Source organism: Choloepus didactylus, chromosome 6, assembly GCF_015220235.1.
Source record: "Choloepus didactylus isolate mChoDid1 chromosome 6, mChoDid1.pri, whole genome shotgun sequence".
NCBI lineage: Eukaryota > Metazoa > Chordata > Mammalia > Pilosa > Megalonychidae > Choloepus > Choloepus didactylus.
The window spans coordinates 88,555,818-88,568,128 of NC_051312.1; the positions used below are offsets into that span (position 1 = coordinate 88,555,818).

Sequence of the window (12,311 nt, forward strand, 5' to 3'; positions counted from 1 at the left end):
TTTATAAAAGGGGGTTTATTTGCCTACAAATTTACAGTTCTACAGCATAAAAGTGTCCAAACTAAGGCATCATCAAGAAAACACCTTCACTGAAAAATGGTCAATGGCGTCCGGAGAACCTTGGTCAGCTGGGAAGGCAAGTGGCTGGCATCTGCTTGTCTGGGGTTGTGTTCCAGCTCCTGTGTTTCAAAATGGCATCCTACAAAATGTCTCTAGATTTGTCTCTCTTAGCTTCTCCAGAACAAACTCTGGCTAGCATCTCTTAGCATCTCTAAGCATCAGTGTCAGCAAGCTCTGGGCCTGTGTGACTCTTTTTAAAGGGCTCCAGTAAACTAATCGAGACCCGCACTGAATGGGCAGGGCCAAATTTCCATGGAAACATTCAATCAAGAGGTCACACCCTAATTAGAAAGATTAATAAATCTGCCCCCACAAGATTGCATTAAAGAATACAGCTTTTGGGGGGACATAATACATCCAAACCAGCACATTATATAAGTATCATACTTACGGTCAAAAAAACAAATATTACACAAATTTTTAAAGTTGAAAAAAATCACCCATAATTCTACTCCCCAGAGATTAACTGCTATTAAAATATACTTTCAGAGTTTCTGCTATACACAAATATGTAAGTTTCAAAGGGGCTTTCTGGAGACCCATGGAGATCTCTCAAATTGAGATCTGACAGTGGGAGTTTCCAGTATGGGGGATGGGGAAAAAAGCTTGTAAAGTATTACAAAATTGCATGCATTTGATTGAACCATATGAAATTATTGATAATTCAGCTATTTTTGACCTCCTCAAACTGCAATTTCATATGATTCAACCTAATGTATGTGAAGCCAGAACTTCCAGGCCCATAGAGACTTTCAAGTCTATTTCATTGTACAGAAGAAGAAAAAGGATCAGGAAGGAAGTGTCCAGCCTAAAGTTACACCTAAGTGGTCAGACCAGGGCTGATTCTTTTTCCACTGAACCACGTGTCTGCTTTCCATACCTGCTTCTTTAAAACAATAATCTAGGAGCAATGGGGAATGCTTCAAAGCAGATTTCAACTTGCTATCACGAAAATTTCTCTCAATCAAAAAACCAAAATGGAAGAGCTGCATTGGAAGCAGTGAAGTCCCAACGACTGGAGATATGGCCTGGGCTGGAAAGGGCACTAAGACATGGCTTGAGAGGCAGATAAACCATGGAGCTAATGAGGCTTGACATTCAGGGCCCTGCACTTGCACAGGCTCCTTCTTAAGGCCATAGGAGGGGCCCTAGCAACGTAGTAACATGGTGATGTATTTTGTAATATTTGCAAAAGTAAGACATTTTAAAATTCTTTTTCTTAATGAGGGTCCCAGAATTGTAAAAGCTTTGGGCCCCACAAAACTGGATTCATTCCTGTGTGGCACAGTTTTGAAAAGCACTGGGCAAGAAAATGAGAGGTCTGGGTTCCAATCATGGCACCATTCTGGCCCAAATGGGCAGAATGGCACTTGTCCTGCTTACCTCACAGGGGGGTAAAAATCACAAATGGTAAGTGTGTTGAAAAATATAAAATGTGAACAAATACAAATAAGTCATATTCCTCAGATTTTCTATCTGTGATATAGAATAATCATTGCTGCATCTCGTTGTTGAAGGTGACACATAAAAAAAGATGTCCCCAGTGCATTGTCCTGTTTCCGTTTCCCTCTGTTATACCCTCCTCCAATCCCCTCCCCCAATACTACAGCCACTGGAGCAGTCATTAGTCATTATCCTTTCCAACATCTATATGCTTGTTCACGAGGCTCCCACTGTCTACAAAGTCTGTGTTTGCCTGGAAAAGTCCTTATCCATAAGGCCTAGCTCTGCCAGCCTTCCTCCTCTCAACCCCATGATAACTTCTCTAAGCACTGTTTCGTGATGACCTAACAGATAGGGACATAGATCTGATATGGTCCCTGGGCCCCTAACATCAGATCATAGACACACGGTTCTTGATGTACATGTGATAGGGATCACTGCGTTTGTCCACTTTGCGGGAGCGGGTGTAGCCCAGGATGAGGCTGCCCACAGTGGCAGCAAATAGAAACATGACGAAGAGAATGTACATGTAGGAATTGTCATCACGGCCAGGTAGGCTGGCCCGCTGCTCCTCAATCTGGTTGTCGAGCCCTGGCCCTGGCCCTGGCCCCGGCTGGCGGAGCAAGTTGTTGTGAAGAGTGGCATTGAGAGCCTTGAGCACGGCGTGCAGGCTCTTACACCAGGTCTCGGTCCCATTTGTGGTCTCCATAGCAACAGGGATTGGGGCGGGGGGAAGAATCGGAGGATGCGCTGGTGGGGAGAGAAAAAAAGAGAGGGAATGGCTTCTGTTACCTACAGCTAGAATGAGTTCCCCACTCCTCCAGACCCCAGCTGAAGTCCCAACATCACAGATTATTTTAACTACTTGTTTACTTGTCTGTCTTCTCCGCTAGACTGCAAGCTCAAGGAAGGCAGGGTCTAGGTATGTTTTACTCACTGCTATATACTGGCACTCAACGGATGCTCCATAAATATTTGTGGAACAAAGCTTTCCCTGACCATTGAAATCCATATTCATCTTTCCTTTCTTTGAATTCTGTAAATCATAGAACATTAAGCTGGAAGGAACTTAAGGATTATTTAATCTTATTTAATCTAATTCCTTCCATTTTACACATGGGGAAATTGAGGCCCAGAGAGAATAAGTGGCCTGTCCACAATCACAGAGAATATTAGAGATAGAGCCAAGATAGAGCTGCTCTTTGATGGCCATCTCAGTGCTCGTTCCACTTCCACGCCAGCTCTCAGCAGGACTATGCAGCACTACTGAATGATGTCCCTCAGAACTCTTCTTCAGCACTTTTCTTATACTCTACAGACACCATTTAGTAGATGTTTGGGGATGGCTTAGATTTCCCCGTGCATGGAGGCCAGAGGCTGGATCATTTGACCTTTCAAGCATCATATGTTAGGAAGACTCTAGGTATTCTAGCAAAATCTGTTGGAAAGGAAGAGACTTGGGGAGCAGCAGGAAGCTGACAACCACTGCATACACTGGAGAAGAGAGGAACAGGGTCAGGCCTGGGGCAGGAGGAGTGAAGGGAACAATCAGTCTGCTTTGGGGTTTACCTGCCTCAGAGAAAGAAGACACAGGCACCTCAATTATGTACCTTCCGAAACAAAGTTACTATGTGCCTGGCATATAGTAGGTGATAATAAATGCTCCTTGTCCTTCCTCTCAGAGGTCATTAGTCTATAATATAGTAAAACATCCTAAGACAATTTCACATCTCAGTCCCTGTAGAAAATGTGTCATACCTTTTAAACAAGGCTCCACATGCACTTCCTTTAGGAAGCCTTCATCAACTGCTCCTACCCCTCAATCACACTTGGCAAGCTTTTATCACCCCAGCCTTCTCCTCCCCCCAGCACTTACATGTAAGGTAATGTGAGTGAACTCATGTTACTGATCAGTCACATCAGATCACATGCTCCAAGTCAGCAGGGCTGTGTCTCTCCCCCATGTTGAGGGGAACACTCCGAGCCTGACCGGGTGTTCTCCTTTCCTGGGGATCTACCCTATGAAGGTATTCTCCTTCCCGAGGGACCTACCCTACAACTGGGTGGGTGTTCTTGGGGAGGCTCAGACCCAGGTCCTCTACTCAGGGGCTCATCACTGACTCTAATACAATGCAGGGGACAAGCCAAGAGCTACTGGGGCTTAAAGAAAGAAATGATGGATTCTGATCAGGTGTCACAGAGTGTTCACAGTGATGGAGGTATTTGGGTTGGACCTTGAAGGATTTTTAGGAGGTAGAGAAGGCAAGGCAAGGAAACAAAATGAGCAAAGGCACAGCAACAGGAAAGTGCGTAAAATGTTTAGAAGAATGGAAAGTAGCACAAAGACATTAGATTGTAAGCTGCGTGGAAGGATGAGGTAGGATGTAGGACAGGAGAGACTGCAAGAGCCAGATCTTGGAGGGCCTTGAGTGCTAGGCTGGGCTACAGAGTTAGGACTTCACTCTGTAGGCGATGCAGAGCCATGGAATGGAGTTTAAAAATGGATCCAATGATCAGATCTGTGTTGGAAAGGATACTCTGGCTACTACAAGGACAGAAAGGTGCAAGAATTAAGGCAGGGAGCCTATTTACAAGGGCCTTGAAATAGTTCGGGTGTGAGATGCTGAGTCCTGAGCTGGGACAGAGCGGGAGAGAGGGATGAAGGCAGACAGATGTGAGAACTGAGAGGCTTTTGAAGAAGGAATGGCTAATGGGAGGGTTGAAGGAGGAAGGGGGCTCAGACAGTTTTACAGAGAGATGACAGATAATGTAAGTATCTGGAGGAGGCTATTTTGAGGGAAATATGTTACTTGCCATGTTTGGGCTTCAGTTTCCTCAACTGTCAAAAAAGATAATCATCCCTGCCCTGCCTCCCTCAAGGGTAGCTGGAGGATATATTTTTATATGTTGAAGAGGATTTTCAAAATATAAAGGGATTTTAACTGACGGGGCAGAGGGAGGACAACTCAATCTGGAAAACTCACCAAACAGCAGGAAAATTCTCTGGCTCTCAGTTGGCTTTGGGGGTCTCCCTGTGGGCACTCTAAGGCTCCTCAGCTGCTTAGGCTCTTCAGGATGTCTTTGGGCATATCTGGGGTCTCCATCTTGATTTCAGGAGCCAGGAAGGCCCAGAGCTGGAAAGGGGAGGAAGAGGCAGAAAGGGAAGGAACCAGACACTCAGAAAAATTTTCAGAACCACGGTGATTGCCCAAGGCCGGACCCCAAAGGTTGAGCAATCATCTCAGGCTGCCGGCTCTGACCTTCTTCCTCTCCCCTTCTGAGCAGCTGGGTCAGGGAGCCCAGGGTGGGAAGTTGCAGGAACTGTGCGGTGCCCCGATTGGCATCTGCTTGCCTCCCCATCTCAAACTCAGGCCTACAATACCTCAATCAGGTAACTTCATGAGAAGCCTTACTTTACAAGCAGATTTCTACTCAGGTACCAGATAATAGTGCAGCCTAAAACATTCCCTTTCCTGAGGGTATTTGTACCTTAGCAGGAACCTGTGAAAGACGGAAAGAGCCTCAAGACGCAAGGCTATGACATCAGTGATAGAATGACAGTGAACAGTTAGATAATTTACCAATTTGTTTGGCTAGACAGGGTAAGCATGGTCACAGAATTAACAATATCTGTAGCATAGCTCTGTCATGAAAAATCAAATGAGAAAATTATACAATGCCTGGCACTAGATATGCCATAGATAGTAGTAGTGGTTTTTATTTTTGTGGAGCAGAAGCTGGAAGGACCTTCTTAATTTTGCAGTGAAGGAAATGGAAACCCAGGGAGGTGTCTTAGTTCAGCCACTACTTGTATACTTTGGACACAGGACTTCCCTTTTCTGGGCTTCAGCTTTTGTCTGCCTCTGTAAAATGAAGGGGTTTTGCTACATAATCCTATAAGGCCCCAGTCAGTGCTAACATTCTATGACAGTACGTATAAATCATAAAACTATGTTGTGAGATAATGGAAGATTGAATAGGCTGGTGGGAGAAGCATTTTGGGGGCTTTCTTGAGACTCTCAAATAACAAGATAGAAGAAGGCTACAGACTTTTTCTTTGTGGGTTAAGATGTTTCTGAGTCCTGGAACTGAAGACTTACACCCAGTATTCTAGCCTAGACAAACTGACAGCCAAAACTGTTGATTTGTTCACTTTTCCTCTCGACAGCTCACCTGCAGTTTATCTAGCCAGGGGAATAGACAGACTCCATTGGAAAGTGGGGGTAGGGGAGGCAGGGTGGGCTCTGAGGTGGAGTTTAGTGAGGGAGGGAAGGTTCATGAAACTTTCATCCCTTAGGCCCTCCTTTCAGGGCCTCTCTGGATAGACCAGAATGTTTGTGGTTCTAACGGAAAGAAGCAAAAAGCCATAATTACATATCTGTAGATGCTGTGTTGAGATTGGGATGACTGCCTGGGTTGCAAGAGCATCCTGTATGGATGTAGAGAGGCCAAGAGTTGATGAAGGGACAAGTTGGCTCTCTGTGACCTGCTACTAGGTCCCAAATGGGAAACAGGCAGTCAGCAACACTGGGGATTTTTCTTCTCTTTCTGAGTTCCTTGGCTTCCCTTTCCAGGACAGTCACTGATTACGAAGATCCTTTGATGGGGAGACAGAGCTCCTGCTGGGGAGTCCCTGATTTGAAACAGGAGACAGACCATTTAGGAGACGGTGAATAGTTACTGACCAAGCTGAAAGGGACTTTAGAGATCATCTAGAATCTAGATTTTAAGCCAACCTCTCCATTTTGTAGATGCGGAAACTGAAGCTCAGAAAAGGGAAGAGACAAGTCCACAATGGTATGTCCACAATGACATGGCTAGTAAATGGCTGAGCTCGAATGAGAACTCAGGTCCAAGAGCTCTTTCCACTACTAATGGCAGTGCTTCCTCACATCGGAACTGCTTATCACAGCAAACAGCCTCCTCTAACTCTGTTACTATTGCCTCTTCCTGTATTACAGATTCTTGCCAATCTTGTTTGAGGATTCAGTAAGAGGGAATTTGATTGCTCTGGAGGAGTTAACCTTCCTTTTTAGTGTCATCTCCCATGGCTGCTTTTCAGGTCCTTTGTGCTTATGAGCTATTCCTTATCCTCCAAACAAGCCAGGCTCACTCCCTTCTTCCACACTGTTCCTACTATTTACTCCATGTTAGTAGGTTCTCACTAAATGCTCTTTACTTGAACTTGCTCAGCCTCTAACTTGAGTGTGGGGGCATATAGCTATGATTTGAAGGATGAGCTGGGAATGCCAGTGAGATTTTCTTTCAGGTTTTTCTGGGGAAATGTGAAACTCCACCATTGCTTCTTTTGCTTTCCCCATTGCTGTGTTTCAACTACTGTTTCAGAATGAGTGTCTTAAGTGTCTGGAAATAAGGTAGACAGGCAGGGAGGAAAAATCACAAAATACAGGTAGAGATCCAAAGATAACTCCTAGGTCTGCACTAGTTTGCATCTAGCCCCCCTGGTGGTCCTGTTGCTACTGTGGTGGACTGGGGAGCCTGTGGAGTAGACAGGAGTTGAAGGAGTGGGGCTTAACAACTAGGTGGAAGGAGACACAGGAAGAGAATCTGAATCTGGAAGGAATCTTAATGATTGTGTTGTTGGTGTAACCTCCTCCTTCAACCATTGGTAAAACAGAGGCCTCCCAGAGAGGAAATGACTTGCTCAAGGTCACACAGCCTAGTCGAGACTGAAGTGATACCAGAAACCAGGTATTTTTACTCCCCTACCAGATATCTTTCCATTATAAGCTCCCTGCTGCCTATCGGGCAGGGTCTAAACTCCTCTAATTATCATTCAAGCTCCTTTGGACAGGATCATTGCCTCTGACTCCATCTCATCACGGCTCTCCCCAGTGTCCTATGCTCCATGACACTGAACTACAGGCCATTTTCCAAACATTTCTTGCACTTGCATATTTCTTACCTTTGCTAATTCTGTTTTCTTAGGCAGGAATGTTCTTCCCCTTTTTATTTGCCTGGTGAACTCCTACTCATCCTTTAAGACCCAGCTCAAATGTTGCCTCTGTAGACCCTCCCCCTGAGGCTCTCCCTTCCCCACTACCAACCAGTTAGTTGCCCTCTCTTGTCTGTTCCCAAAGCATTTCACAAAAGCTCTATTAGAGCACTATGACGTAATGAAATTGTTTACATATTGTTAAATATATAATGCAGATACAAATCTTGCATCTATATAACATATATATAGAATGTGTATGTGTATGACTGTGCCCTGTGTGAGGGGAGGGACCTGTGCCTCATATATTTCTGTATTCCAGGCCTAAGCACATAGCAGGCACTCTAGAGTAAATGATCAAGGTCTCTTCTATAAAACCATTCCCCCTCCAGCACACACACAGACATTCATGAAAACAGCTCACAACACCTAAAAAACAACTTCAAGGGCAGGCCAAGAAACCACTGCCCAAACAGACTCCAAATGATAGTGGTGATGATAGTACAACATTGTCAATACAATTAACACCACTGAATTGTATATTTGAAAGTGGTTAAAATGGAAAGTTTTATGTTGTATATAAGTTACCATTTATACATTTTATAAAAACACCCAAAGAACTGTACAACACAAAGAATGAACCATAATGTAAACTGGATTGTAGTTAAAAATATAATATTGGTTCATCAATTGTAATAAAGGTACTGCACTAATGCAGAATGTTAATAACAGGGAAAATTGCATGTTGGGGGGAGGGTGGTATATAGAAGGCCCACAGTTTCTGCACGATTCTTCTGTAAACCTACAATAGCTCTAATTTTAAAAAGGGGATAAAACAAACAAAAAATAATAAACATAAGAACAGAAATTTTTTTAACTAAAGAAAAAAGAAATGAAAGGATCAGCACACCCAAAGGCTAGTTTAAAAAAAAAAACAAACCAATTCCATTGGGGCTGAGGAAAGGGAGGCTCAGAGAGAAGAAGTCAATGAATCAAAGGCGGAGGACTTCTAAGCCTTCTTTGGAATCCTAGACACTCCCTGCACCTGATCCCAGTTCAATCCAAAGGGCAAACATTCTTGGCCCTAAGACACCAGCAATGACTTTGCAACCCTCTTCTCTGTGTACTTACCAAGGGTGTGGCCACACACACATACTCACACACACACACTGCACATACAGTCCAACTCCCAGGCACTCAGCCTGAGTCTGGTTTTGTCTCTCAAGGTTCCAATCTTAGCTGTATGCTTGGCTTTATGACCTTGAGTGAGGCATTTAATTCCTCTGGACTTCATTTATAAGACGGGGATAATTTTTCCTATCCCCTGATTGCCTCACACTGGGGAGACAATAGATATGAAGGTGTTTTATAAATTACAAAGTATTTATTGATAAGAGATAATTATTGGCCAACTTGATCATGCTATTTCCTTCTCTGTCTCCATCTCCTCCCTCTTCCTCCCACACTATTAAGAACAGCTGCCCCTATACCTCCAACCCTCACCTGGGGCTTTCCTACCCTCAGAAGGAGACTGGAGGTTCTTTCTCATTACTCTTCCTGAGTCTCAGAAACATCTCCTTCAGAAGACTTGTTTCCCACCCTTTGTGATCATTCCTATAGTCCTTTACCATTTAGGGGTGTCATTCGGTTGTCCTGTAGTTGGCGAACACCCCAGAGGAGGAATCAAGAAACCTGGGATCCTGCCCCTACTCTGCCTGTGTGTCTAGCCATGAGTCTTGCTTAAGTCGCTTCTTTGCTCTGGGCCTATTTTCCCCATCAGCAAGACAGAGGGAGTCTTGCCTCCGTCACAGAAGATGTTTTGAAGATCCATGCATTATGTTTATGGATAGGAATGTTCTTTATGAAGTGTGGATTGAGTGTGGAATGTAGAAGGTTGTGGGTTGTCACCTCAAAGAGTCAAGCAAAACCTCAAAGCAGCTTCCATGCCTCCAGTATGGGTCTCCTCCATTTGGAGTTGACAAAGTGGCTAAATGCCGCCAGGCGGCAATGAGCTTATGCATTTACAGTGCCCTTTTATAGATGAAATGGAGAGAGCCCTTGGCTAGGGGTGAGGAGAGTTGGGTTCTATTTCTGTCTGGTCCCTGGTGTGACCCTGGGCAGATCCTGGACATGTCACTCCATCCCTCTATCCCGTTTCCCCATGCAGACTGGTGGGGAGCTGAGGGGTGTGTGTGTGTGTGTGTGTGTGTGTGTGTGTGTGTGTGTGTGTGTGTGTGTGTTAGGAGATGCTCTCTACCCGCCCTCACACAGGGCTGAACTACTTTCTAGATAAGAGACCCAGGTGCAGTGTCTGTATCCCTTCGTGTCACATGGAGCACTAGTGCAACAGGATCAAAGGCTCATTTTACAGATGGTCACCCAGGAAACAGAGAAGATGGATCACTGACACAGGTCTACACACCTGTAATCCAGAACCCAAGTCTTCTGATGCCAGCCTAGAACTATTACTAGCCTCAGAAGATGCCTCTGGAATTGCTGTGGATGGAGCCAGTGCACAATGAAGTAGGAATGGGCAAGTCCGCAGAGCAATGGCTCCAGGCCAAGCCAGAAGACTAGCTCTGGGTCCTGGAGGGCCATTTCCGCGTGCGCACCCGCTGCAGGCCCGCAAGTATTTGCTTGCGTATCTGTGGATGTGGCTTTTATGCCATTTTGGTGGCCAGTGAATGCTGGCTCAAGCTCCCACGCTTTCCAGGCGGGGCGTGCAAGGAGCCCAGCTCCCCACTCCCATGTGCTGCCCAGAATCCCTGTGGCCTCTGCCCTGGAGAGGATCGGCAGGGTCTTTGAGCCGCTCCCTACCTCCAGTCCTCTGTTTCAAGGAGAATACTCCTTGGCCCTGGTCGGGGAGCCCCTAGAAGGCAGGAAGGAAGACACCTCATTTCTACCTTCGCCTGCAGCTCTGGCTTCCCGACCCAGAGGGTGCGCCTTACCTGCCTCTCGGCACGGCTCCCAAGGAGCGCCGGATTGTTCGCTTGGACACCGCGCGCTAAGCTGTGGGGGCTCCAGGACGCCGCGCACCTTTGCGCCCCGCGGGTACGCTCAGCGCCTCGGGCGCCTACTACAGCCCCGCGCGCTCTCAGCTCTGCACTCAGGACCCGCGCTCCTCTCCCTTTTGCCTGCCCCAAGACGTCCCCTCCCCCTGCGCCGCCCGGCCCCCAACACACCCACTTCTCCGCCGACCGCCTTCGGGCGCCTCCGCCCAGCTCCTTCGGCCTTTCCCTGCTATAGGCTCCGACCTTTCCATGCCCTGCAGCGCCTGCTTCCTGAACCTGAACTTGGCTTCAGTTTGCCCAGCACCAGGCCAGTCTTCAGAATGGGAGGCTGAGAGCTTGGGTGCTGGAGGAATCGGGCTTTTTTCCTATATGGGTTTGTGATGGTGGGAAGTCACTTCTCACTGGGCTTTGGTTTTCCTCGTAAAATTGGGTACAGTTCCTGAATTCATTCTTCTCAGAGTTATGGTTAGTCAGATGAGATCTTAGAATCCAAAATATTGAAGCTGGAAGATTACTGGAGAAATCATCTGGTTCTAACACAAGCCCTCTTTTACAGACAGGATGTAGAGGTCCAGAATGGGGAAGGGACTTGCCCAAGCAAGTCAGTGGAAGAGCTCGGACTAGATCTTCTAATTCCTAACCCACTTCACCACTGCTAATGCCTCCTCCTTCCAAGCCTCAACAATCTCTCACATACCCTTCCAACTTGCAGCGAGCCACACCCCACTGATCTTGGTCCCGGAACAACCCTTCCCACCATCAAGCCCTCACTCTGTTGCTTGCTTGCTGATGCCACTGCAGGCTCCTTATATCAAAGCGCCAGATACGCATGTGGATTCCTTCATGAGAATCTTAAAGCACTGTGTAATTTACGTGTAAGAGGTTGAGCCCCAAACATTAAGTTTTTTGTTGTTTATGGATATACACTTCCCTGAAAATCTTATCTGCACCCTTAAGAAACTCTGCAAAGGTCACTCTTGTGAACATGAATATCGATTATACTTTTAATGATCATTATTAACAAACACAAAAATAAGATATGATATTTTCTTAATTCACTTTTATTTACTTTGGAGTGCAAGGTATTAAACTTCATAACGTTAAGAAAAATACAGATATAAAATTATCCTCTTAGTGACGTAGAATCTCAGGATGGTGTCAGCTATTCTGGGGAGGGGAGGGAAGCTCTGGAGAATCAACAAGGAATAGGTGGTAAATGAGGGCCAGGAAGCTAGTGGCAGGGGAGTGGACAGTGGCAGGGAGCAGTCTCTCCAGGGACTCTGTGGGGAGTCCTTATCAAAGCTCTCTTTGCCAGCCTGGGGCCCTGGAATAATTAATAAAACTCAGGGTAGCTCTCTTGCTCCCCTGCAAATGAAAGGTCTGATTCAGGATCTCTGAGGCACATACCTTTAATCACAGAATCTCAAATACATCTAAGTGCTATCATTTAAAAAGGACCTCCTACATGGTGGGCATTTCATACAAACTTGCTAATCTTCAACAAAACACATAATTTCCATGTTATTTCTATGATTAAGTGTTTTGACCCAGCTACTCCTTCCTCTCAGTCTAGAAATCACTTCTCAAGGAAGTCATCCTGGCCATGTAGGTATGCCATCTCAAATTTCATTCTGCATAAAAACCACTTGGGGAGCTTATTTCAAGAAAGTAGACTTCTGGGCTCCACTCCAGAGGTTCTGATTTACAAGATCTTGAATGAAGCCCAGAAATCTGCATTTTTTTACAAGATCTTGAAATGATTCTGATGCAAATGATTCTTG

At 45.7% G+C, this 12,311-nt stretch overlaps 1 protein-coding gene across 1 annotated transcript; it reads right to left on the minus strand.

Annotated features, from left to right (window-relative positions):
* Positions 1-368: 368 nt before the first annotated feature.
* Positions 369-10,610, minus strand: KCNE3 (potassium voltage-gated channel subfamily E regulatory subunit 3). Its single transcript, XM_037839109.1, has 3 exons — positions 10,468-10,610; positions 4,548-4,697; positions 369-2,313 (listed from the first exon to the last, which is right to left on the minus strand). The coding sequence occupies exon 3, from the start codon at positions 2,270-2,272 to the stop codon at positions 1,955-1,957; it is 318 nt and encodes a 105-aa protein (XP_037695037.1). The 5' UTR covers positions 2,273-2,313; positions 4,548-4,697; positions 10,468-10,610; the 3' UTR covers positions 369-1,954.
* Between the last annotated feature and the right edge of the window lie 1,701 nt (positions 10,611-12,311).

What these genes read in the sequence shown, in the direction of transcription:
- KCNE3 (XM_037839109.1), bottom strand. Translation starts at nt 2,272, where the DNA reads ATGGAGACCACAAATGGGACCGAGACCTGGTGTAAGAGCCTGCACGCC.